This window comes from Antedon mediterranea, chromosome 7 (assembly GCF_964355755.1).
Source record: "Antedon mediterranea chromosome 7, ecAntMedi1.1, whole genome shotgun sequence".
Taxonomy (NCBI): Eukaryota; Metazoa; Echinodermata; class Crinoidea; order Comatulida; family Antedonidae; genus Antedon; species Antedon mediterranea.
The window spans coordinates 28,643,482-28,668,860 of NC_092676.1; the positions used below are offsets into that span (position 1 = coordinate 28,643,482).

General features: G+C 34.3%; 4 protein-coding genes across 7 annotated transcripts; 2 read left to right on the forward strand and 2 right to left on the reverse strand.

Moving 5' to 3' along the window:
* Nucleotides 1–1,204: 1,204 nt before the first annotated feature.
* On the reverse strand, nt 1,205–3,614 carry LOC140054539 (small ribosomal subunit protein uS9). Its single transcript, XM_072099569.1, has 6 exons — nt 3,539–3,614; nt 3,377–3,429; nt 2,607–2,708; nt 2,180–2,276; nt 1,938–1,985; nt 1,205–1,418 (listed from the first exon to the last, which is right to left on the reverse strand). The coding sequence occupies exons 2-6, from the start codon at nt 3,425–3,427 to the stop codon at nt 1,273–1,275; spliced, it is 444 nt and encodes a 147-aa protein (XP_071955670.1). The 5' UTR covers nt 3,428–3,429; nt 3,539–3,614; the 3' UTR covers nt 1,205–1,272.
* A 103-nt stretch (nt 3,615–3,717) lies between these two features.
* On the forward strand, nt 3,718–7,610 carry LOC140054525 (thymidylate synthase-like). Of its 3 annotated transcripts, none has more exons than XM_072099549.1 (8): nt 3,738–3,755; nt 4,092–4,243; nt 4,513–4,895; nt 4,975–5,154; nt 5,384–5,554; nt 6,774–6,874; nt 6,976–7,122; nt 7,216–7,610. In XM_072099549.1, the coding sequence occupies exons 3-8, from the start codon at nt 4,550–4,552 to the stop codon at nt 7,351–7,353; spliced, it is 1,083 nt and encodes a 360-aa protein (XP_071955650.1). In that variant the 5' UTR covers nt 3,738–3,755; nt 4,092–4,243; nt 4,513–4,549; the 3' UTR covers nt 7,354–7,610. The 3 variants fall into 3 exon arrangements, with proteins under 3 accessions (XP_071955649.1, XP_071955650.1, XP_071955651.1); XM_072099550.1 differs by having other exon boundaries at nt 4,092–4,237; XM_072099548.1 differs by lacking the exon at nt 4,092–4,243 and having other exon boundaries at nt 3,718–3,755.
* A 165-nt stretch (nt 7,611–7,775) lies between these two features.
* On the reverse strand, nt 7,776–16,121 carry LOC140055100 (activating molecule in BECN1-regulated autophagy protein 1B-like). Its single transcript, XM_072100311.1, has 13 exons — nt 15,910–16,121; nt 15,232–15,474; nt 14,025–14,197; nt 13,536–13,625; nt 12,478–13,322; nt 11,860–12,132; nt 11,514–11,697; nt 11,268–11,380; nt 11,035–11,145; nt 10,611–10,796; nt 10,198–10,298; nt 9,879–10,075; nt 7,776–9,740 (listed from the first exon to the last, which is right to left on the reverse strand). The coding sequence occupies exons 1-13, from the start codon at nt 16,060–16,062 to the stop codon at nt 9,179–9,181; spliced, it is 3,231 nt and encodes a 1,076-aa protein (XP_071956412.1). The 5' UTR covers nt 16,063–16,121; the 3' UTR covers nt 7,776–9,178.
* A 286-nt stretch (nt 16,122–16,407) lies between these two features.
* Nucleotides 16,408–24,022, forward strand: LOC140054488 (autophagy-related protein 13-like). Of its 2 annotated transcripts, none has more exons than XM_072099493.1 (12): nt 16,408–16,515; nt 17,512–17,609; nt 17,726–17,806; nt 18,053–18,172; nt 18,481–18,712; nt 19,388–19,484; nt 19,913–20,017; nt 21,862–22,041; nt 22,307–22,463; nt 22,600–22,683; nt 23,139–23,255; nt 23,496–24,022. In XM_072099493.1, the coding sequence occupies exons 2-12, from the start codon at nt 17,538–17,540 to the stop codon at nt 23,592–23,594; spliced, it is 1,344 nt and encodes a 447-aa protein (XP_071955594.1). In that variant the 5' UTR covers nt 16,408–16,515; nt 17,512–17,537; the 3' UTR covers nt 23,595–24,022. The 2 variants fall into 2 exon arrangements, with proteins under 2 accessions (XP_071955594.1, XP_071955593.1); XM_072099492.1 differs by having other exon boundaries at nt 22,304–22,463; nt 23,496–24,019.
* Nucleotides 24,023–25,379: the final 1,357 nt, after the last annotated feature.

Genomic DNA, 25,379 nt, shown 5'->3' on the forward strand with positions numbered 1-25,379 from the left:
AAGAAAGCACAAAAGCAGCCTAAGCCACTGTCACCAATTAGGTGTACCTCCACATAGTCACTAGCTGCCAGGAAAGCACAAAAGCAGCCTAAGCCACTGTCACCAATTAGGTGTGTACCTCCAACCAATGACTAAATAGTGACTAGCTGCCAGGAAAGCACAACAGCAGCCTAAGCCACTGTCACCAATTAGGTGTGTACCTCCAACCAATGACTAAATAGTGACTAGCTGCCAGGAAAGCACAACAGCAGCCTAAGCCACTGTCACCAATTAGGTGTGTACCTCCAACCAGTCACTAAATAGTGACTAGCTGCCAGGAATGAACAAAAGCAGCCTAAGCCACTGTCACCAATTAGGTGTGTACCTCCAACCAGTGACTAAATAGTGACTAGCTGCCAGGAATGAACAAAAGCAGCCTAAGCCACTGTCACCAATTAGGTGTGTACCTCCAACCAGTCACTAAATAGTGACTAGCTGCCAGGAAAGCACAACAGCAGCCTAAGCCACTGTCACCAATTAGGTGTGTACCTCCAACCAGTGACTACTAAATAAGTACTGTAATACAAATAGCATAACTAACATACGTGAGTAATTGCTTATTATATTTCTTCACATAAATGTGTTGCTGATTATAATATTCAAATCTCCATATAAAAGTTACATGTTTGAGTGGGTTGATTGAATGAGTTGATTCTAGACAGCGATTCAACGTTTGTAAAAAGAATTTGGACACAAATACATATTATACCAAGGCAATCCAACAACAGGACACTGAGCTTACAAGATAAGAACTCATAACACTCCATTGATCTTATGTCTGGCTGCAACAAATACCAACAGTACTGCAATGTCTGCATATTTTCCTCAGCGCACGGTTTATGTTACAGGGCTGTTTTGGGAGCCACAGATAAACCCTTTGATCTCCGGAGCTCAGCATCCTGTGGTTAGATTCCCTTTTTTATACTATACAGTTGAGCTGGAATAAAAAGAATCAGGACACCTGCTGGTAGAGTGTGCTATAGAGAAGGAAACAAGAACTAAAGCCTTGTGTAGTGCTACTCTTGGACGGAACAGTATTTTGCAGAAAGAAGATCCTGTTTCACAAGATGGATGACAGACTATCGGCAGGATCAAGCATGTCTGAAATTTGTTTTCCGTCAAATTTTAATTTAAAATACAACATAATAATGAAACAAAATCATGATAATCTTTTCTCAACGTTATTTATTCATTTTTGCCTATTCTTCAATGATGTACATAGCCATATATAATTTAACGGTATGACTTCTGGTAACGTGCACGGGCACCTGGACCACCAAACTTCTTAGGCTCACAGCGACGAGGATCAGCGACCAATAAGGACCTGTCGTATTGGATTAGGATGTCCTTGATCTCCTTCTTAGATGCCTCATCAACATCTATACATTACAATAAAGCAGAAAATCAAATAAAAATGAGCACAAACATTTTAAAATATTGACATTATAATTAAATGTTGATGTTTGTGGGGTACACCACGTATATATAGTTCTGAAAAGAATAATTGTTTAATAATTGTTTAATTATAATTAAACAATATAATCAAACACTGAGATATCTTAATGGTTCCTCTTTATTTGGATTTAAATAACAATTCCAGGAAGAAAGTGGGTTAAACGTGAATATTATTAAGAAGGAGTTGGAAATTCAGTAGAGAGAAGTGATATCACTATTTTTGTTTAATTTCATATGCATCCAATAGCAAGAAACTTGCCAATTACAGGATGGATAAACTATTTAATAATTATCAGAAGCTTATAAACTAAGTCTCATTTTGGAGTGGAGTTGAAAGAGTCAACCAGGATTGAACCCTGGATTCTGAGATTGGAAGGTAACCACGTTAACCATCAAGCAACAGCACTCATTTCATTTAGAGAAAGAATTATAAAATTACTTACATTTTTGGTAATACGCAACGAGAGACTTTGAGATAGCTTGTCGAATAGCTGCAAGAAAGAAAACAATTAATTTTAAAAGATTGTTTAACAAAAAAATGCAAAACACACGGAAAGTTTGAAGAATGATTGTGTATCAGTAGAAAAAAAAAGTATCATCATTATCTTTATGAAGACCATCGTGAGTAGCATCATTTACACATTACAATTGTTTCCATAAACTGAAAATAAAAGTGTTGTCATACCGTAGATTTGTGCGATTCTTCCTCCACCTTTAACACGTACTCGGATATCTACACCAGAGAATCGCTCAGCTCCCAACAAAAGTAGAGGTTCCTGCACCTAAAGTGGCAAAGTAAATAAACATGAGAAATTAATGAGTTGTGTTGTTAAATTAAGTACATTATTTATCCAATTTTTTAAAGTAGTGATCGTGCTTTCACTTTAGTAACTCTATATGTGGTAATTTATGTTTTAAAATGTTACATAAATGGCATACTCAATAGATGATCAGGATTGTTAATCAGTAAATTTCAGTAGTTTGGAAAATGAAAATTGATTGAAGAGTTTTGAGAAACAGGGCTCAATTTGGCATAATTAAAGAGTTTAATTGTGGGCTAAACTTGATGGAATCAACCTCTAAAGGATGGTGAGGGTTGGTGATAGCCTTACCTTGAACCTGAGGGCAGCTGGCTCAACAAGATCTAATGGTCTTCCATTGACTTTCACCATTCCATTTCCCCTTTTACAATGGGCAACTGCGGTTGCAGTTTTCTATTGAAATAAAATCATTTTTTAAACATTTATTTAGTATACTGCTTGTGTGATGTTGACGATTCTTTTTTGTCGGTCTAATAAAGTATGATAAAAACAAAATAACAGATAATTAATGTGCATCAGTATAAAATAAAAGTATCATCATTATTAGTTTATGAAGACCATCGTGAGTAACATCATTTACACATTATCCAAGGCGCTACATTGTCATTGTATTCTAGGCCTAGGTTAGTAAATTAATTGTATTTGTGTCAACAGCAGAAACATTTGCATACTAAGTAAGATTTATTTATTTTATGCTGCATCATCATCATGACATAAATTATGTTGTAGGCCTTCTGTCCAGCACACTGATATTGATATTAATTTAATAGATAGGATGGATGATTTATGATATTGATAGCAGAAATGTTAGAACATTATTAATATTATTTAGGTTAGGGCCTATAGAGGCCTACTAGATAATTTTGTTTTTTTCAATTTAACATCTGTAAAAAGATGTACGTTAAATAACACGAATGACACATAAAATACACAATCCCAATCATCCAAACCACCCTTTTGCCACTCCATCAAGGCAAGAATGGATGCATCTCGCCTGCCACACATGCAGCAGGCGGCCAATCGGTAGGCCCAGTCAGCTCGACTCATCCAACATTTCTTACCTTACGACCGAACACTTGAACGGATTGTTGTGGCTGCCGGGGGGTAGTCATATCTATAAAGTAAATGAAAAATTAATTTAAATACATTAGATTTAATTAAACTAAAAATATATCTAAATTTATTACACATAACCCCATAAATATGTGAATAAAAACACTTACTTTTTTCACGAGGTTACCGTGCAAGCCCGAAGATCGAAAAGAGCGAGAAACATGGCTAGCCTCTAGTCTTTTTCTGCCAGCCGTTTTAGAAAATTTTAGAAAAACGCCCTCAAAGGTTTTTTTAAAACGCGGGATCATGGCAACCAATCGACCAAAAACGCGCGAAATATTAATTTTGTGGTGGTTGGTGTATGTTGTTGTTGATTTTGTACATTTAGTAAGTATTAATTGTCATATTTACCGAATTATACGTGTTTTACCAAATTGGTTAAGTACATTATTATTACATAGTATTTCAGTTAATTAAACTCATTTTGCTGCTGCCAATGATGATGCAAAATGAGTTTAAAAAGATGCCTAAAATGTATTGAAGACCATCGTGAGTAACATCATTTACACATTATCCAAGGCGCTACATTGTCATTGTATTCTAGGCCTAGGTTAGGTTTCATTCCATTCTTGCCTTGATGGAGTGGCAAAAGGGTGGTTTGGATGATTGGGATTGTGTATTTTATGTGTCATTCGTGTTATTTAACGTACATCTTACCATCAGAGTCATACATCACTGGAATTCTCTGCCTGAATATGTAATACAAGCCTCTTCAGTGAACATCTTTAAGTCTAGACTTGACAACTATTTTCGGCTAGAAATGGAATCTAATAGGCACTAGCCTAAACTATTTCCATCAAACATTAAGTGTAAGTGTAAGTGTAAGATAATTAATTAATTATATTATTATAATATAAGAAGATTGAAAGAACAAGGTACACAGGGAGAGAGAGAGAGGGTACAGTAAATACTGTACTGTAGGGGAGAGAGAGTGTGTGCATTATGGATGCAGACAATTTAAAATTATAATTAAAGTAAGACCTATAGTGTGAATAAAAATACTACATTTAAAATATATTTTAATTTAACTGTTGAATTAATAATACAGGGGACGTATTATTATAATTATTATTATTATATTTAGTTTGTGATTGTTACTGTTTCCAAGCTGAAATACCAAGATGTCTGTTTTGGAAGAAGTATCACCGTCAAAATTAAACGAACAAAACCACAAATTAAAAACTCCTGAAAAGAGGACAGAAATAAGTGTTGATCAACAAGGACTTGAAATAGCAATAAAAAAGATGAAGACGGATGATAATGATGATTTAGAAAATACAGAAATAAAAGGAGGAGAGGAGAAGATGAACATCAATGCTCCTGGTAACCATGGTGAACCGAGACACGAGGAAATGCAGTATCTTGAATTGATTGACCGCATTATCAGAACTGGTCAGCTCAAAGGAGACAGAACCGGTACCGGTACCATAAGCATATTTGGTACACAGAGTCGGTACTCATTGCGAGGTAATTTAACAACCCAAGTTAAAAATAAATATTATCTCAAAATAAAACAGATTTGAATTGATGATTGGTTTTTTTATAGATCAATTTCCACTGCTAACAACAAAGCGTGTGTTTTGGAGGGCTGTTGCAGAAGAACTTCTCTGGTTTGTCAAAGGCTCTACAAATGGAAATGAACTACGAGAAAAGAACATCCACATTTGGGATGCTAATGGCTCTAGAGAATTTCTTGATCAAAGAGGTTTACCACACCGTGAAGTTGGTAGGTAGTTCCTAGTAAGCAGGGATCATTTTCGCCAGCGTAGATTGTATACAAAAGCAGCAGACTTGAAGGCCCAAGAAATATAGCCGATTGATGGCTAAGTTTCTGAAATCTTTAAGCACCCAAAATGTGGTGCCGGCACCAGAGAACAGGACCTTCTTTGAATCTAGTTAGTAGTTCATGTAAACCAAATTTCAGATATAACTTAGCTGAATTATCTTCATTATAGGTGATTTAGGACCAGTTTATGGTTTCCAGTGGAGGCATTTTGGCGCAAAATACACTAACATGCATGCAGACTACATGGGCCAAGGAGTTGACCAATTAGCAGAGGTCATTAAAACAATCAAAGAAAACCCAGATGATCGCAGAATAATTATGTCTGCTTGGAATCCAACAGGTATGTACTTTTGTGGGTTTAGCAAATGTATTTTAGGACAATACATAAGTATAAATTCTGTGGAGTTAATTGTTTTCATGGTGACAATGCACTGTATCAGATGTATGTATTAATCATATTATCAATAATAAACTGATTTTGACAAGATGTTATCTAGTACAACAATATGTTGTACATCCATTATGATTTTCATAATAAAAAATTATAAAATAGCTATTTTATATTATCTTTAATTAAACTAAAATAATTTTCCTTTTTTTCACCGCTTGCAGTTTGATGTAAGGTAAGTGGTCAATGGATGTAACCCCTGACCCCTATTTCCATGAGGTGCCAAGGTTATATAAAAAAGCAATTAGCAATGTTATAATGAAAAAAGCTATAGCCTAAGCCAGAGACTTAAAAATAGTAATTCTGATTTATTTATTTAAATTTCACGCTTGGCCACTCATGATTTCACATAGTAAACACTTCATCTATGTTACGTCTATGTCATATCATATTTTGTATTTTATATAATTTATTATTTATTATATAAAAAAATTTGTACAATATACTGTATTCCAAAAATATTAAAATCCTCTTTGCATGATCATTTTTTTAGTTCATTATTATCTTTTCAGAAAACACTATATTGAATGTTTATGAATATATAGAGGCACTTGTTGCAACATTTAATTACATAAACCTATTCATGACAGAGAAGAAACAGTTTATCTTTAAAAGCATGTGTTCATAAGTGGACCTTGCTTAAGCATTACAATAGATCCCTTTAATTGGGGAACACCTTCAAGACCCAACAAAGTGTTCTCATTATAGGACATACAGTACTGTATATTGTTTCACAAGAAAGTTTCCTCAGAATAGGAGTGTCCCTAAAGAGAGGTTCTACTATATATGAAACTTTTAATTTTCACATTTTGTCCTTTTTTTTTCAATTTTATTTAAAAAATTTCATACGCATCCAACACCAAGAAACTCTCTAATTACAGAATGGATAAAATATAATTTTTCATGCTTATAAATAGTCTCTCTCATTTGAGGCTTAGGGATTGGAGTTGAAAGAGTCATGAGTTATAACCCTGGCACTAAGTCAGGATTGAACCATGGACCTTGGGATTGGAAGGCAATCATGTTAACCACTAAGCTACAGCTCCACTATTTTAATAGGAGTGATGCATATTTTGTGTTTTTTATCTGAAATTTCTTTCTCTTTTTGTAGATCTTCCCAAGATGGCCCTTCCTCCATGTCATGCCTTTGTTCAGTTTTATGTGTCTAATGGGGAGTTGTCATGCCAACTCTATCAACGATCTGGTGACATGGTAAGTTTTAGATTTTAAGATACTTTGTACTAATGTTCAGAAACTATACAGAAACTTAATTCTTGTACACTTCTCATCTACAATCATCTTCTCTTTTGTAGGGGTTAGGTGTTCCTTTCAACATTGCCAGCTATTCTCTATTAACGTACATGATAGCCCATGTGACCAAGTTAAAACCTGGAGACTTTGTGCACACAATTGGAGATGCTCACGTTTACAGCAATCACGTTGAGCCGCTCAAAATACAGGTAATTTGCGTTTATTTTATAATATTGAACAATATATTTTGTTTTTATAAAATAAAACTATGAAAATATGTTTTTGTTTTCTCTTTTTTTCAGTTACAACGGGAACCAAAACCATTTCCAAAATTGGTAATTAAAAGAGCAGTTGAGAACATCGATGACTTTACATTTGCAGACTTCGAGATTCAAGGCTATAAATGCCATCCGAAGATCGCCATGGCGATGGCTGTATAAACACTATTCTGAACGCTTTAAGTATATTAGATATGGGAATGATAATATGTAGTGCATAGCTTTAGTTTAATAGGTTTGTGTTTATACAAAGTTGAGTTCTGAGAAGAATCTAGTTTATTAATAAGACAGTACTTAGCCAGCTGTAACTGGTGTCTATTACAAACTGAATCCTGTTCAACCACTGCCTTAAAGTATTTATATTTTGTGAAACTGTTTAAAATTTCATACAACATGTAAATAAAACATTTGTAAATAGATTGGATTCGTTGTTTTATTATTACAGTAGGCCAGAAAAACAAAACACTTACATTTATTGTCTTTTTCCATTGTATTAGTATTATGAACGCCACCATTTTAATTTTTTCAAGTATTCGTATGACATGCAATATGTGCCAAATTTATTTATAGGAATATTAAGGCATAAAGGTTTTGAGAATTGTGTTAAGCTCTGTCTACACTATCAAACTTTATGTGACAAAAAATGTGATGTGCCCAAATATGGACACGAAGATGTCATATCACTGCCATAATTGAGCACATCACACTTTTTTGTCAAACTAGTTTGATAGTGTAGACAGCCTTATGGTGTAATTAAATGAAGTGATTGCAATGAATTCAACAGAAACATGCTAAAAGTACAGTTTAGAATTTTGTTTCATTATCTTTAATACTGTATTTTAATAAAAGAAAAAAACAAAAAAAATATACATTGAAAATCTGAGAAAAAAAAAACTCTAATTTTAAAATAAATTGTAACACTATAAAAGCTTATAGCAACAATACTTTGTTTTCGAAAGTAGAATTTTAAAACATAATTGGGACTTTACACCGACTTTGGTATAAGCCCACCGCCATACAACATTTGGTAACAGGTCAAGCTACCCCTAAAATAATCTGCTGGATATATCTCGGTTTAAATTCAAAAGAGGGCTTATACCAATTATTTAGCACCATAAATAAACAACAGCAGCACATAATGTTAAAAAATACAGTACTTCAAATTTTACAAACTCAAAAATGATAATACATTTACTGCACTGCCTAGTAGTATAGGCATATTATACAAATATAATTTACTTAAGGGAAAAAATAAAAAATTGTAAGAGCTTAATCTGAAACTAAAACAAAAATGATTGAATAAATGAAAGTTATTTTTAAAGTTATAAATCACTATCTTTCAAATTGTTTACATTAAAAGTAAAGGCCTGTCTACACTATCAAAAAAATGTGACATTCCCAAATATGGTAGTGGTATGTCCATATATGGGCACATCACATTTGTTGTCACATAAAGTTTGATAGTGTAGACAGGGCCTAACGCTATTATTTTCTTTAAAAAACAAATTGCACAGTGTTTGTCTGAGGCAGGAAATGATCGGTATTTGCTTTAATAAATCAATTACAGTAGTATTTTCTATAGAAATATCCGAGAAAGAACTGAACAATACATGATCATATGTCAATAAACAGATTGTGTACCAATAACCTCAAGGAAATTTACAAGTAATAACACTTTGAAGATTGTGTCTAAACTAGAAATTGATAAAACATCTTTTTTCTAAATTAACATTTGTTCAATTATTGAAAGAGCAGTAGGGACTTAACATGATCATCGGTGTTTATTAAAAAAAGAAAAATCTTTTTCAATTTAACTGGTATAATTTCGCTTTTGCTTGGTGAATTGGTAGGATTAGGAAAGGCTAAAATTGTAGTCTACCGCATAAATTGGTAGGTGTGTCTTTACAGGTGCTACTACTAGACAGAGTTGTTCTGTTTATTGTTGAAAACATCTTGGAATGTTAGATCGGTACTACAGACTTTTACGCTAAACACTTTCACCAGTCTCACGGTCTCGGCTTTCCTCCGTATCTGAATGATGTTGATTTTGAGCACCATCAATTACCACATCCCCCAGTTCAACATCACCCCTTTCATCAGCATTTACCACCTCCCCCATTTCAACATCACCCCTTTCATCAGCATTAGCCTCTTCCCCAGGGTTTTGCTGTTCTTCAGCAGGCTGTTCACCAGCTAAGACAGGATCTAATGGCACACCTTCCTGACTGGAATTACTATCTCCATCTTGCGCTGCCTCAATCACAAGCGGCTGTTCCGTTTGCGTTGATGTACTTGACATACTAGATGTACTCCGTCTTTCCATTGGTTCATCATCATCCTCACCAGTTTGTGTCGCCCGTGCTACCCTAGGTACTCGAGCTCCGGCTCTTTCACTGCCTGGATCGTCAGGGAATTGCATTCCAAGAGCCATTAAACTGATGTCATTGTAAAGACGAGCTCGTTGTACGGGGTCGATGCTGTAACGACTGTACATGTCTCCGTTACCGTTTGATTGTTGATTTTGGTCCTCATTTATTGTTACAGATGGGCTAAATAAATAATAACATATATAATTATAGTAATTTATTGGCTGTAACGACAGCCTATAAACAAGGTGCTCTTAAGCTTGACTTGCAGAGTCTCAATATCCACACATAGTAAGTAAAGGGTGAAAGAGAAAGACTTACCTGGCAACACAAATACGAAGGTCACCTTTAGTGGTGCCATAGGCTATGCCTGCTCCTGGGCTTGGTATCCATTTGACAACGTTCACACTAGCATTCTGCCTCTGATCTCCATCTCCGTTGTGTAATATTGAGTTTACTTGTACAAGTGAATTCTCCCCACCATACGGCTCCTGCATTTTGAACACTTGCGCCATTGTCTGCAGCAGAAGACAACAGTTTAAAATAATAAAGTCAGTGTTCTCCCAACGCAGGTTTTTTATATAGCAATTAGCACCGAATTCAAGAGCTAAAATATCAGTGTCAAAGGTCATACACTTACCCTTCTAGATGTTTGATTCAAGCAGTGTAACCGTCTAGCTGCCAGGCCAACAACTACATAAGTACCTAAGGGTGAAAGACTTGTACAGATTGCATTTGGGCCTGAAATACAAATCAAACATTAAATATTATCAATTCTTAATACCTTATTAATTACATATGATTATCCATTCATAGTTCTTATTAATAGTTATCAATTCTAAACCTATATTTGCATAGCATATACTCTGTCTACACTATCAAACTAGTTTGACAAAAAAAGTGTGATGTCCCTAAATGTGGTAGTGATATTCCCAAATATGGTGGTGATATGACATCATCATATCCATATATGGGCACATCACATTTTTTTGTCACATAAAATTTGATAGTGTAGACAGAGCATTAATGAAAAACAATATTAAAATAACGTACCAAAACTTTTAGTATATAAAACATCACCAAAGTTGTTTGGCATGAGTGAGTATATTGCTAGAACACCATTGTCAGGGAAACCAAATGGACTTGGAACAAACGTTGCTAAGAGTCTACCATCCTGGGACAGGTCACAGCTATTGTCATTGTGAATCTTACAGTGTGGGACGATAAGACAAGATTTAGCTGTCAAAAAAGAAAGATTATAATTAATAAATTGCAGAATGTGAACCATTATTATGGGATGGTAAGATATGTCTTATATATTTTACATGTTAGAAAAGGTTACTGGAAGTCTTTTCGTTCATTCTCAATTTGGGTATATTGCCAGGGATGCCCATAGTGATTCATTGTGATTCCTGACAGGATTTGAACCAAGAACCTTGATGCGGATTCAAAATGATGTTTGAATATTGCTATTTACCATCGCTAATATCTGGTAACTCTTGCTTTGTGAAATCCCACCACTGCAGACGATGTGTGGTGCTCTTGATGTTATTAGCCACTGCCGTTTCTCCACGTACTAAAAATGCATCTATGATATTAAATTATGGTAAGATGATTAAGTTTAATTAAAAGTAAATTAATCAAGAAACATCTACAGAACATATTCTTGTTGAAAACTTTATAAGTCAAGAAATTGAAAATAAAACTTACCAGCTATGGCCCTGTTGACAACAGCATGAACATTTCGAGGAGGTCTGCCAATTTCCTCATCAAAAATACTCACGTCATAGTGACGATGTAGAGGCTGTTGGGCTGGACGAACTCTAATAATAGATGCAATTGAAAATAAATAATATTAAAAATAGTAATATAATATTAATTATTTATAACATAATAAATCAATTTTTATGACATAGCAAATATTGGTTCTTGGTAAAAAGCAGCATTTTTTGTCACCTTTCCATCCCTCGCGATAGTCTATGAAATCCAAGTCTTGATCTTCTCACTTCACGATGCGTATCATCACCCGACACGCCTGCTAGACGTTGTCCGCGGTACTTGCGTCTTGACGTCCAGCTCCGTGTTAGTGGTCCTGGATTTTGTATCCTTCTAGCTATTCTTCTTATATTAGAGAGGCCAGCTGTTTTGGTGAAAACAAATGTTAACATTTAATACAATATCTCACACATTTTGGGGTAGAGTTCAGATGGTGTATTGTTAATTCTGTGATCAATATGTCAGCTGTTTCATACAATACATCTTATAAATTTAGTGTGAACAATTGAGGGCACTGTGTTCTTACCTGGATCAGTTGGTCTCGACCCATCCTGTTCTGAATACCGAGCCTCTACACGTTCCCGAACACGCTCTCTAATAGATTGCCTAACACGATCAATGCGCTCCATTCTACGAACCAAGGCTCTATTTTGATGGTGCAAACAATGATGCCGTGAGGAGGAGGAGGAGGTTGACGGTAGGAAAGTGGAAGCTATGAAGGAAGATGATGATGAAGACTGAGAGGTTGATGGCCTTTGTATCTGTTCTCTTGATGTACTAGCACTACAACTTTGGACATCTGTAAAAGAGAGAAAACTAATTTTGAAAAAAAGATAGATAATAAATCTCCATCTTCAAGCATACATGCTGCACTCTTCTTTCCAGGAACAAAAAATAGGTGGGTTGCAAGATAAACCATATAAGTAGCTCATGAAGATAATAAAAATAATATTGAACTTTTATAAAGCGTTCTTTACCAGGGTCTCTCAATTGAAATAGGTGAGTTTTCAAGTATTTGAATTTAAAATGGGATGGAGTGTAACGGAACGAGGAAGATCAGATGATCACTAAGAAGACAACTCTGGGTGAAGTTATGTGTATGGACTTTTAATAAACTGTATGTTGGTTTTTCATAACAACTTACTTGTGTTATTTGAGTTTGAAGTGTTAGAGGTAGGTGTAATTGTACTTGATGGCAGCAAATTGTCAGAGGATGATCTTTCATTCAATTGTGATGACGACGATGGTGAATCAGCAGATTGCATAGAGTTTGAATCAACATTAGAATTTGCATCGGAAGTGGTCGTTGTCAAACTAAGCTCCGGGTGAAGAATAGTCCTCAACTCTAACGCAGTTGGCGTTCTACTTTCGTTGTTTTCGGTACGAGAGTCTGGTGAACGCCAAGCATTTATACGTTGCCTAAAAGGCCGATGTTGTATTGCTGTGCCAAAAACTGAATTTGTTCTTCTTTGAGTTAGGATACTGTGATCCCGACTACGAGGAATTTCTGCCGATTGATTCTGAAGATTTGATAAAACAGAATCGAGAATTTGTCTGTGGGACATAGCATCTCGTCCAGCGGCTCTGTGAGCTTCTCCTGATACCAACGCATCGGTTGCACGATTAGCTACAGTTTCTAACGTCACAGAAGCGGCATAATTTCTAGCTTGTGACAATAGTGATCTACTATTAATTTCCTGGTTATCCGTGGACACACTTTCATCCGATCTTGACAATAAGTTGTGAATCTCCCTTGATTGGTTGGATGCATGCGCCAATGTAACTTCTGCAGTGTTTAATCTGTCTCTACGTGCATTTGCACGTCTCACGCGATATTCAACAGTCTGCGTGTATGGTATTTCATTACCACGCCTTGGAGGGCGCTGAATTTCAAAACTGTCATCATCATCTTGTCTAAATTGGAAAAATCTTCTAGAGAGAGGTCTTTGAAAAGAGCCAGCAGAATTCCTATTATCAGCAAACATTGAACTGAAAAAAAAAAAGAATTGATATATGGTATACTTTAGTACAGTATCAATTATTCATCTGTAACAAAATTACCAGTATTCATCAACTGTAAAGGACCAGTATATATAAAGCAAATACATAGAATGTTATCAACTCTAAGAAACAGAATATCATGAATTGTTATTGTTGATTATTTAGCAATTAACTGAGTAAATTAAGCACGAACTGACTTACCTATGTGAGACATCTACATCATTCTCCTCTCTTGGTTTGTTTGAAATGCCAGTTAAAAGAAAATCTCCATATGTACTGAACCGTATCAATCTAGAAAACAAAATGTTACACATATTTTATTCCTTATTGTTCTTTTTGGTTCTTGTGTGCCGCCTAGACTGGGAGATTTCAAGGCTGTAGAGGTGGCTTGCAACCTTGTTCTATACCTGAATAAAGGCTGTTGTATGCATCACACTACCAGATATAAGCACATGGACAAGAATTCACTATTTAAATGTCGTCAATTCTTCAACACATCTAAACATTACTATATCAATTTTTTTTTCTTTTTCATGTGTCTTTTTAAATATCATTTTTGTTCCACAAGCATTCTGTTTTTTGAGAACATGTTATAGTTTATTTTTTTATCTACATCTTGTTAACTGTCTTTTTTGAAGTAAATAAATTTCACTTTGAATTGACCCAAATATTATACTGTAAATTACCAACCTGACTCTTTCATTTAGGCATGCTGTTTTGACAGAAGCAAATGGCTTTGGTTGACTCCAGTTCCAAAGAGAGATTTGATTACTTGTAGCTATAGCAAGAACTTGGTCTTGTGGATGGAATGACAATGATGAAATAGCATTATGATGCTCCGATACCCACACTTCACTACCACCCTTAGAAAAACAAAATTAAAAACATGTACAGTTAGTTAATGCTAATATTGTATGTGTGTTATGCGCGATTTGAACGATTTGCGCAATTTGAAATTGCGCAAAAAAATCCTTGCGCAATTTGAAATTGCGCAAAGAATTCTTGCGCAATTTAAAATTGCGCAAGGATTTTTTTACGCAATTTCAAATTGCGCAATCAACTTGCGCAATTTCAAATTGCGCAAGAAAAACTTTGCGCAATTTTAAATTGCGCTGCACAATTTGTAAATTGCGCAAGATAGTTCTTGCGCAATATGACACCTTTGCGCAATTTGAAAACGAACTGTAAATTTTCAAATTGCGCAACAAAATTCTACCAGACAATCGGTATTATAATAATTTATTGGAATCTAAATAACTCAAAATAAAACATAATAAATGCGAAGATAACATGTGTATAATAAATGCATAACATTTATTATTACAATTAAATAATATTATCACTGTAACTTGAATAAAATAAATCAAAATAAATGTAAAAATTAAGTTTTTAATATTAGTTTAAGCTAGGCCATGTAACCTAGTCAGTATCAGTAGTCCAGACCCTAGCTAGGCTAGAGTAGTAAAGCCGGCCGCCCGCGCCGCGCCCGCCTGGTGGAACACCACCGCTTCGTTTTCCTTCGTCGGTTCTTCGACGGTATGCTAACTTATAACAATATTTGCACTACTAAAATAAGGAAATGCGATATTTATCTTTAATTTTGAATCATTCTTAGAAATTACTATAAAAATATGGGTGTGCATGATTTCACAATCTGTCGAAAAACCTTGCGCAATTTGCAGATTACTTGCACAATTTAATACGTTGCTTGCGCAATTTGAAACACATGTTTCAATTCAAATTGCGCAAGGATTTTTTTTGAGCAATTTCAAATTGCGCAAATCGTTCAAATCGCGCATAACATGTGCACTACTAGAGGTAGTGTATACAGTACACCATAGGTTGATATGAGTAAATATGCAAAGTAAGTCATAAGTTAAGTTTTAAAAATACCTACATGTAAATCCCACACTCGGACTTCACCACCCAAACAGCCGGAGGCCAGTATCTCATTGGACGATGGATGAAATGTCACGCACCACGGCGTCCTAGGGTGTCCAACCAGCGTCATTATACACTCTTGCGTACGGACATCTGTGATTCGAACATTATGATCCCCATGTGTTGACGCCATTAATGTGTCATCAGAACTGAATGCTACGATAATCGTTGCTTTTACATTTTCTGTTAATGTCACAGGCTGAAATAAATAATATACATATAATATGAATTAAGAAATTATAAGTTAAGAAGATTATTATACAGTAATTATCTCTTTTATTTAATTCAGAAATAAAACTAAAACATGATAAAAAGAAGCATCTACGAAACAAATCATTCAACAACTACCGTAAAAAATCAATTATAAAATATCATTTAATATTTATTGATTTTTATTTAATTAATATAAATTTATAAATATTATTACCAAACAATATAGCCTAGTAGGGTATGTATGTTTTCCTATTAAGATCTCAATAGTAGCCTAATCCTAGATTGTATTCGTTAGCAATCCCATCCTATGATAAGTCTAGGCCTACCCGCAAGATACGTGTGTCCAGGTCTGGTGCTAGCCTACCGTGGGTGGATGTCATCTTCTCTACCCTTACAAAATCCAAAAATAGGACGAACTTACCTTATTGACGCTTGGTGATTCTGCTGTCTTCTTCTCGGCAAATCTTCTTATACGTGTCGTTATTTTATTGCAATGTTTTCTTGATCTTTTAAATATCTCATTTGTGATATTAAAACTTTCACAAGTAGACTTCATATTTGAATGTTTTGACATATTTGAGGAACTAGTAAATAACAGCTGTTTTACCTATAACTATCAAAGTGGCTTTTCTCTTGTTTCGCTGTTTTCCATGGACCGTAAACAACAAAATAGGGGCGGAAGTAGTAAGTGACATTGACCTTTAAATATCTAATTTATAAATTCGAATCAAAAATTATTAAATTGAAACAAAAATAATAGTTATAAAGAAACCTTTTAAATAAGTAATTCACTTTATTTAATATTTTATAAATTTTTATTAGTTTTTATTTTAAAAACAGCTGCAAGAACTATAAAAAAATAAATTATAAATTGTTCATAAAATACTTATGTAATACAATTTGACCTCTCAAAAAAAGAAAACAATAACAAAGTAGGCCTAGAAATCTGTGTCGAAATGATAAATGCTTTTAAAATGAAATAATCTACAATGTTTATATTCTAAATATTCGTCTTGCTTGAAGATTGGTAAGAATTGTTTATTGTTTTAAATTATTTAAGAATAATATGTTAGTCTATGGTTGGATAAGTATGAATATTTGACTGTATTTTGTTAGCCCTTCAGCTTCATTTCATCGTCTCTTTCATTCTTCCATATAACACGCGACAGACACCAGGCAGTGACTTCATTTTGTATGTCGTGTGGTGACACACATCATACCTTATTTAGAATAAAATATCCTCTTTAGTACTGTAGTGTGGTTTGTATTGTATTGATTGATTTTCACTGGGTTTTCATAATAAATTATTTCATTCATTTATTATTATTTAATAATTATTTTTACACCTATCAGAAACAATGCTCTTCTATAGCAAGTTTCCATTCACTATTGTTCATGAGAAACAATGCTCTGCTATAGCTAGTTCCAATCCCTGCCACTGTGTGAACATGCCATTGTTTTTGGCTTTCACAGCAGTCCCACCCTTTCCACTTATATTCCAAGTTTCCTGGACTTTCTGCATTCTCACTCCTGAGGACGATCAAAGCATATTGATCGAAATGTCGAGAAACTCAACAGTTCTTTTCAGAACTAATACACGTGGTGTACACCGCAAACTTTATATCAATATTTTTATTAAATTGAATAATAATAATAAGTGATAAAATGTAGATTCTTAAATGATAGATGTTGTTAAGTGACATGATTGTATTTGTATTGTATAGTGTAAATTAAATTATGCTGGTAGAAACTATATATAAGGTGAAAGTCTACCCAAAATATAAAAATTAAACAAACTATTTAAATAAACAATGACATAACATTTAAAAAGTGTCTTGGAATATATTTCAATAAAACATTTTGTAAAATTACTAATGAATTTAATAATCCATATTGTTTAAAAAAGTTATATAAGTTATGTCAACAGTCTTCAGTAGTTATGTTAAAGGGTGAATTCATTGTATTATTCAATATCAATATTTTATTAGTTTTTTTCAAATGATTTTTTGTTGACTTTTATCAGATAATTTCTAGTGATTTATCCTTAAAATGGCTCAGAGCATTTTGACAGATAAAGAGATTAAAGGTCTTGACCAGTTTACAAAATTCTTTGCATTAAAGGTACATTTATATTTTTTTTTTGATTGCATATGAATATATAATATAGGCCTATATATTGTACCGTATACATATATTTAATAAATAAAAATATAAAAATTAACTTTAACCAATTTCAGTGTATTCAAGTGATAGTCCAAGCAAGACTAGGGGAAAAGGTCAATACGAGGTCAGGAAGTACGTCATCACGGTCAGATTGGGTAAGAATTAATTTTGTGTATGTTTCATTCATTTGTCAAAAAATAACATATACAAAACAAAAGAAAAGAGTTCAAAATACTGGTTAACCAAAAAGTGAACTGAATCACTGTCAAGTGGCTCACCAAAATGGAAATTGAACAGAGTTACATCAGGTACTGTAGTTCTACCAATCTCTTTTATGGCTAAAATAAAACAATCCCCTTTCTCTTGCTTAGATATTTTCATTCATTGTATTGTTTTTGCAGTTTAACTTATCCGTGATTGATAAAGCAGGAGTCCAAGCTGAAGCGAGAAAACAATTAAATAATCGTCTTCCACAAATTGACGAACCACTATGTATAGAAATATCACTCAAGACCTCAGAGGTTGGTATTTATGTTTTAAGCTCTGTCTACCAGTATCAAACTAGTTTGAAAACAAAAAGGTGTGATGTGCCCAAATATGGTGATTATATGCACAAATATGGTAGTGATACGACATCATCATGTCCACATCACATTTTTTTCATCACATAAAGTTTGAGTGTAGACAGAAGTTAAGAACATGCTCAGCATCATTTAGATGTTCCAGGCTTCACTCACTTTCTTCATCCTGTTATATTGTGACCATTGATGTATTGAAGTATTTTTTTCTTTTCGTTTTATCACATTTATATTTGTAACTTTATTTGTAGGGAGATTCAATGATTCTGGAGACTTGGAAGTTGGCCATGACAGAGAAGAGTGACCCCAGTGTTCGAATCTATTATAAAGTCTATAACAGAATGTCATTGCTGTTGAAATCTTTAATATGCCTTGCACGCACTACGCCCGCATACCGAGTTTCACGTCATCAAAGTCCGGACGATTACAAGATATTCTATAGGATATACTTTGGTGAACCAAACAATAGTTTACTTGGTGAAGGTAATAGACATGTTATGCTTGTCATTCTTTTTCCTAGGCCTCTGACTTCCTTTGAAATTTGTTTATTCACAATATCAGCTATTCATTCAGGTACATTTATCTAAATTTGGTTTCATTTCCATACATTTAAATTGTGTAAATAACATTTTAAATATGACATAAGAAAAACTGTTATCTCCAATCAGAAGAAATTACAGGAACTTGCATTCCAACATACAACAAAATATATAGATATAAAAATATATCTGTATAATTCTTTACGTTAAACCATGAATACGTGCGTGTGTGACGTTTCAACTTGTTTTCATCAAGTCTTCATCTGGTAATGACTAGATGTTAGTGGTTGCTAGGAGTACTGTAGCTTTGCTCGTTTGTTAGTGGTTGCTAGGAGTACTGTAGCTTTGCTCGTTTGTTAGTGGTTGCTAGGAGTACTGTAGCTTTGCTCGTTTGTTAGTGGTTGCTAGGAGTACTGTTGCTAGGAGTACTGTAGCTTTGCTCGTTTGTTAGTGGTTGCTAGGAGTACTGTTGCTAGGAGTACTGTAGCTTTGCTCGTTTCGTAACCATAGTCTGCGATTTGCCAATGTTCTTCGGCTTTTCAGGTAAAATGAGCTGATCATATATGTGAGGAAGCGCAAATATAATTATTAATGAACAAATGGTTTTTTTTTTTTGTAGATTACAAGAGTATTCAAGTAGGATCAGTATTAACCCCTGTTGGCTCACTGGTATTATCAGCCTCTTACAGAACAAACCTAACACTCACTACTCAAAGGTAATTAAGAGAAGGTTTTCCTTGTTGTTGTTGCTGAATGTATTGTACTGTAGATAGAATATGGGTTACCTATCAAAATCCATGTATCTTTAACTTGAAAGCTATAGTGTTGACTGTATGCTGTACCATTTGACTATTTTACAAGACTTGTATGATAATTAATTCACAAAGAATCTCAAATCAACAGACCTTCAGATGGGATGTAAAGCTGTTGGACCCCTGTACATAGTGCACGTTAAAGAACTTGGTACACTATTTGAAAAGATAAGGGGATCGTCTCCTGATGTGCTTATCTCGTTGGTGCTGCAATACTTGCTGCTGCTTTTTCCGTGGAGGGTCTAATCCAAATTTCTTCAGTTTCCAGTTAAGCTTGAGGACCAGAAAAATACCTCTACCTGTTACCTTTTACTTAACTTATCTTTTCTTAGATCATTGCAAAGAAGTAATTCAAATCCAATGAAAGTATCTGATGATCATTATGGAAACCCTAAGAGTACTACGGAATGTAGGCCTTGCACATCTGCCAAAAACAGGTATTTTAAATGTCATCAGGGATGTTGGAAAAGTCCTAATTTATGGAGTTTTCAATTTGCGACATATTGTGCCGTATCCGGATATTCACCCCCTGGAAATTTACCCCCCGGACAACTACCCCCCGAACAACCACCACCTGGACCACTACCCCCTTAAGACAACTACCCCTTTAGAACAACTACCCCCCGGACAAATACCCCCCGGACAACTACCCCCTTAGGACAACAACCCCCTTAAGACAACTACCCCCTGGACAACTACCCCCGGACAATTACCCCCAAGGAACAATTACCCCCCAGACAATTACCCCCCGGACAATTACCACCCAGAAAACTATCCCTTTAGAACACCCTAACCACCCAGACCATTCAACAACCTGACTCTGCAACAGTGTATAATAGGAAATAATAACTATATTTTAATTCGTTACTTTGACGAATTACTATTCATTATTGTAAACAAAAGTAAAAGATTGAACATAAATATAGCCTGGTATAAACTGAAGATTGTCACACATGATCATAGGATAGTCGAACGTATTATATAGTACTCCCTGTATTTACTGTAAAGACTGGGTTCGCTAATAATAATAATAATTTTTGCGTCAGGACAATGCTTCGATAACCACTGGTCTTAAAAGAATTAATTTTTATCTCAAATTTGTCATATATGTATTTTTGTACACTTGAAGAATAATATCACGTTTGATATTTGACCTCAATGTTCACTCACCGAATAAACGTCGATCTTTAAATAAATTCCCCTCAAATAAACGGTGACCATGTCACTCCCATAAAACATCATATGGAATAATCGTCGTCTATTTCCATTAGATTATACCCCCTCCCATTGAATAAACAACTTTCTTCCAATAAATGTCCACCTAAAAACCACCTAAACAATAAACAGCCCAGGCCGTTTTTTCAATAAATACGGTACTTTAAATCTAGCACATCTAGGGTCTAGCGTGCTGTTAAACAGAATAATCGATTAAAAACGGGTGTTTCGAAACTAGAGACCCGAGACCAGAGACCCGAGACCCAATACGAAAAGGGAGACCTAAATATACGAAAAGGGAGACCCACGTACGAAAAGGGAGACCCCACTATACGAAAAGAGAGACCACACTTAACGAAAAGGGAGACCCTAATATACGAAAAGGGAGACCCAAATATAGGTCTCCCTTTTCGTATTGGTCTCGTGTCAGGTCTCTGGTCTCGGGTCTCTAGTTTCGAAACACCCGTTAAAAACAGATGATTTCATTTTTACAGAAACCGGTCCTATATATTTGTCTACTTTTGGATGGGGGGGGGGGGGGTAGTTGACCGGGGGGTAGTTGACCGGGGGGGGGGTAGTTGACCGGGGGATAGTTATCCTAAGGGGGTAGTTGTCCTAAGGGGGTGGTTGTCCGGGGGTAGTTGTCCGGGGGGGTTGTTATCCTAAGGGGGTAGTTGTCCTAAGGGGGTAGTTGTCCTAAAGGGGTAGTTGTCCTAAAGGGGTAGTTGTCCGGGGGGGTAGTTGTCCTAAGGGGGTAGTTGTCCGGGTGGTAAACATCCGGGGGATAACTGTCTAGGGGGTAGGTGTCCTAGAACCATATTGTGCACATACAGGGTCATTGGGATGTCCTTCTTTGGACATTTGGATTGTACAAGCTCAGACGATGACACAATAGGTCACTTCAACTCAAAAGCTCACTATCAATTCTACTCTTTCTTTCAAGAAAGTACTATCTCTGTAATAAAACACTTATACACTATATTCATGTTAATATTCATGTGTTTCTTAGAAAATGCTGCATATAAAAAAAGGCAATAATAATGCCATTCAAAATTATTAACTTTAGGCAAACGGAAGTATTTGTACCAGCACAGGATTCATATTCAGAGTATATCACAGACTTTTCTACCTCACCTCCTGACAAATTGAACTATGACCTCTATGACATGTCTTCAAGACCTATAACCAATCCCCTTACAATAGCTGACCTACCAGGAACTGAAGATGCTGTAATTGAAGGCCAAAGGTCAGTGTATTATTATATGTTTTATAACTTGCTTGAAGAATCTTATTTTATTTATTTTTAGACCATTGACCTTTGAATCAGCCGCAGTCACAAAAAGTAATTTGAACTTTAAAAAAACAATAGGCAATTAAACAAACATCTTATAGCAAACCGTATAAGGAATTATACAGTAAATCTACATTTAATAAGTAATACAATATATTAAAAATATATATATTATAGTACTCTCATAGTAGTATGCCATTTAAAATTGTTCTTTTAGTAGTTTGAGTGGAGACCACAAACTTGGAGCATTTGCAAGCTTGAACCAGTCACTTGAGATTTCAAACAGCCAAGCTGATATACCATTTGTATCACTTTTATCTGATGTCCATGTAGTAGAATCACCTAAACACCAACATGTTGTTACTGATACAAAACAGGTGAGATATCAAAAAATGGATAGTTGTAAATATAATTTTATTATTCTTTTATCTGCTATCTAATCAGTTGTTTTTATTTTATAAAGACTCCCAATGCATTATCATGACTGTGTTTTTTTTTAAATTTGAATTTTAGGAAGATTTAGTGACTGTCCCTTCAACACCTTCTATGCTGCAGAAGTCCTCAGAAAGTGTTGAAGATTTTGTGATGGTGGATCTAGTAAGTAATACAGATTATTTTAAGTTTATTTTAGTTTGTTAGAAACAGCTATTATTTGAATTGTCATCAGCTGTTGCAAACCCCAGCATGAGTCAGATGTCTGAAATTTTAAAATTCCCACCCCAATTCCCCAGCAGAGATTGTCATATTAATAATTATATTTAAAGCATCTTTGCCTTGTCTGTTGTTAACTTCTCGCTATGGCCTTGGTATGTCATTTGTATATCATAATGTCAATATAACAACAAATAAAAACTTGAAAACATGAAAATTCTGGGGATGAGCAAATTAGATTGTTGTAATTCAATGAGCCAGCTACTCTTTGTATTAAATATACTACATTAACAAAATTAATAAAATGTTAATAAATTTCAACTTAAAGTTATCTACTTACAAAAAAATCAAATTTAAATAAAGGTGTATTAAAGTAAAACAAAATGGTTACTTTTTTTCAGAAACCAGCATTTGCTCGTTCTGATCCAACAAATGATTTTAGTAGTTTTTATCGGGATTTGCAATCTGCTCCAGATTTAGAGATGTTTCAAAATCCCAGAAGCCTCTCAGAAACACTGGTAAGCTTATTTTATTTATTTTTAAGGTGATCAGGTCAAAAAAAATGTTTTTAAAGTTTAAAGATTTATTGTCCTAAACAATTTTTTTTTCCCAATTTTTATTTTAATATGCCATTTTAATTTCACATGTTTTTGGGGGACTACACATCTTTAAGCTTACAGTACTTGTTTATTTTCATAAACAAAAATGTAAAAGATATTTCAAATTGAATAATCATCAAATACATATATATATTGCAGGGGGAAGTACCTAAACAATTAGCAAAATATGAAGCCAGTGCGGGTGAAATAAATGAGTTTGTGGAAAGACTATTGCAAACAAAAGAAGAAAATGAATAAAAGTTAAGTTGTCAATAAGATATGATTTTTAGTGAAACTTTTATTGAATCTTGTCATGCCGAACTGCTTAAAAAAACTTATGTACTACCTGCTGCATAGAGAATGTAAGATATAAGAATGAAATACTAATATAATGGTGAAGTCAAGTCAGACTGCAGAAAATATCTATTTTACCAGCTGCTCAGCAATTATAATAACCATCAAAACAGACTGCCGTAATTTCTTGTTTTACAACCAGCTGCATGATAGCACCATATTACAGTAATTAGAAATTTTAAACCCAGAGTTAATTTTAAGTTGAAAGTATTAAAATATATTTATTAAAGAGTTCAAAGCTTTTATTGAATTATTTATTTGTGTTTGATTTTTATTTATTGATTATTGATTGCTACTAAGTTGCTATTTGATGATGCAAATATCTGTTTATATGTAGGTTCTGTTTTTTTCTGTTTTTAAATGTTAATTATTATTATGTGATCATAAAATAATAGTATAAAACATTGTGTTTGGTTTTGTTAATGTCTGAAATTTTGATACTGTACACAGAAAGTCTATGAAGAAGAGCAATAATAGAGGGCGGATTGTTGTCTTGATCGCGTTGGCGTTTAAATGACTTCTAACCAATCATCTGCCAGTATCGAAGGTGACGTCTGTCTTTTGAGTGTCCCCCGCCCATGATACCATTTACCAGAATAAATCAAATCGGCAAAATAATGGACACGATGTAAAGCTTTGTCTACACTATCAAACTAGTTTGACAAAAAAGTGCCCAATTGGTAGTAATATTACCAAATATGGTAGTGATATGACGTCATCGCATCTATATAATTATGGGCACATCACATTTTGTTTTCACATAAAGTTTGATAGTGTAGACAGAGTCCTCTTCACCACTTCTACACGAACTTTGATTATTAATTGTCAACAACCAAAACAATTAATCATATATTTTATCTCGTATATCGTGCAATAAAAACAAATAACGCGAAAACAAAAATAACAGAATAGTTCGTATTTACACATCATCTCCGTAAATACATTTAACATTTCAACATAAAACACTTGAAATCGTTGTGAACACTAATGTAAACAAGTGTGACGCCATTTAGATGCTTACAGTTATTACAGAATAAACATTGCGTACTTAAGATAAAATGTCAAATTAGTTCGACAAAATAGTGTGATGTGCCCAAATATGGTATTGATATGTTCAAATATGGTAGTGATATGACATCATCATGTCCATATATGGGCACATCACATTTTTTGACACAAAGTTTGATAGTGTAGACAGAGCTTAACGTATATTCGTGTCTAATAAGAGTTCTATAAAGCAAAATACTGGTTCATCCTGTCTGTTAGAAAGGACCATTAGCCTCCTAATGAATTTTAAATGTATAAATGATTTTGCGTCATAATGACAACATAATGACATTCAAGGAAGTTGCTGAGTTAAATTAGCGATGTTTGCTTTATATTCAATACAGCCAGAACAGACAGTATATTAAATAGTAAATGTTCTTTTGGATGATCCAAAGTCGAATAAAATTCGTACGGAACAGACAGATTACATTTAAAATGTCATGTATCACTGATAAAGTTATCTTTGACGAAAAGTGGCTTGTTTGTGTAGCCTAATTCACAATGTTGTTATCAATTTAGTTCCGCGATTCAATCATTAGTTTATTTATTCATTCATTCCTCAGTGGTGTTCATGCAGTACATAATTTGAATATTGATAAGTTATGTGTACAACCATCCTCCATGGTACACGTGACGTGAGCA

What these genes read in the sequence shown, in the direction of transcription:
- LOC140054539 (XM_072099569.1), bottom strand. Translation starts at nt 3,427, where the DNA reads ATGACTACCCCCCGGCAGCCACAACAATCCGTTCAAGTGTTCGGTCGT. An exon ending in TTCAAGTGTTCGGTCGTAAG is followed by an intron (nt 2,709 to 3,376) that starts GTAAGAAATGTT and finishes TTATTTCAATAG; the next exon opens with AAAACTGCAACCGCAGTTGC. An exon ending in CGTTGCGTATTACCAAAAAT is followed by an intron (nt 1,419 to 1,937) that starts GTAAGTAATTTT and finishes TGTAATGTATAG; the next exon opens with ATGTTGATGAGGCATCTAAG.
- LOC140054525 (XM_072099548.1), top strand. Translation starts at nt 4,550, where the DNA reads ATGTCTGTTTTGGAAGAAGTATCACCGTCAAAATTAAACGAACAAAAC. An exon ending in TTTACCACACCGTGAAGTTG is followed by an intron (nt 5,155 to 5,383) that starts GTAGGTAGTTCC and finishes TCTTCATTATAG; the next exon opens with GTGATTTAGGACCAGTTTAT. An exon ending in TTGAGCCGCTCAAAATACAG is followed by an intron (nt 7,123 to 7,215) that starts GTAATTTGCGTT and finishes TCTTTTTTTCAG; the next exon opens with TTACAACGGGAACCAAAACC.
- LOC140055100 (XM_072100311.1), bottom strand. Translation starts at nt 16,062, where the DNA reads ATGTCAAAACATTCAAATATGAAGTCTACTTGTGAAAGTTTTAATATC. An exon ending in TTCAAACTCAAATAACACAA is followed by an intron (nt 12,133 to 12,477) that starts GTAAGTTGTTAT and finishes TCTCTTTTACAG; the next exon opens with ATGTCCAAAGTTGTAGTGCT. An exon ending in TGTCAACAGGGCCATAGCTG is followed by an intron (nt 11,146 to 11,267) that starts GTAAGTTTTATT and finishes TTAATATCATAG; the next exon opens with ATGCATTTTTAGTACGTGGA.
- LOC140054488 (XM_072099492.1), top strand. Translation starts at nt 17,538, where the DNA reads ATGGCTCAGAGCATTTTGACAGATAAAGAGATTAAAGGTCTTGACCAG. An exon ending in CAATAGTTTACTTGGTGAAG is followed by an intron (nt 18,713 to 19,387) that starts GTAATAGACATG and finishes TTTTTTTTGTAG; the next exon opens with ATTACAAGAGTATTCAAGTA. An exon ending in GAAGCCTCTCAGAAACACTG is followed by an intron (nt 23,256 to 23,495) that starts GTAAGCTTATTT and finishes TATATATTGCAG; the next exon opens with GGGGAAGTACCTAAACAATT.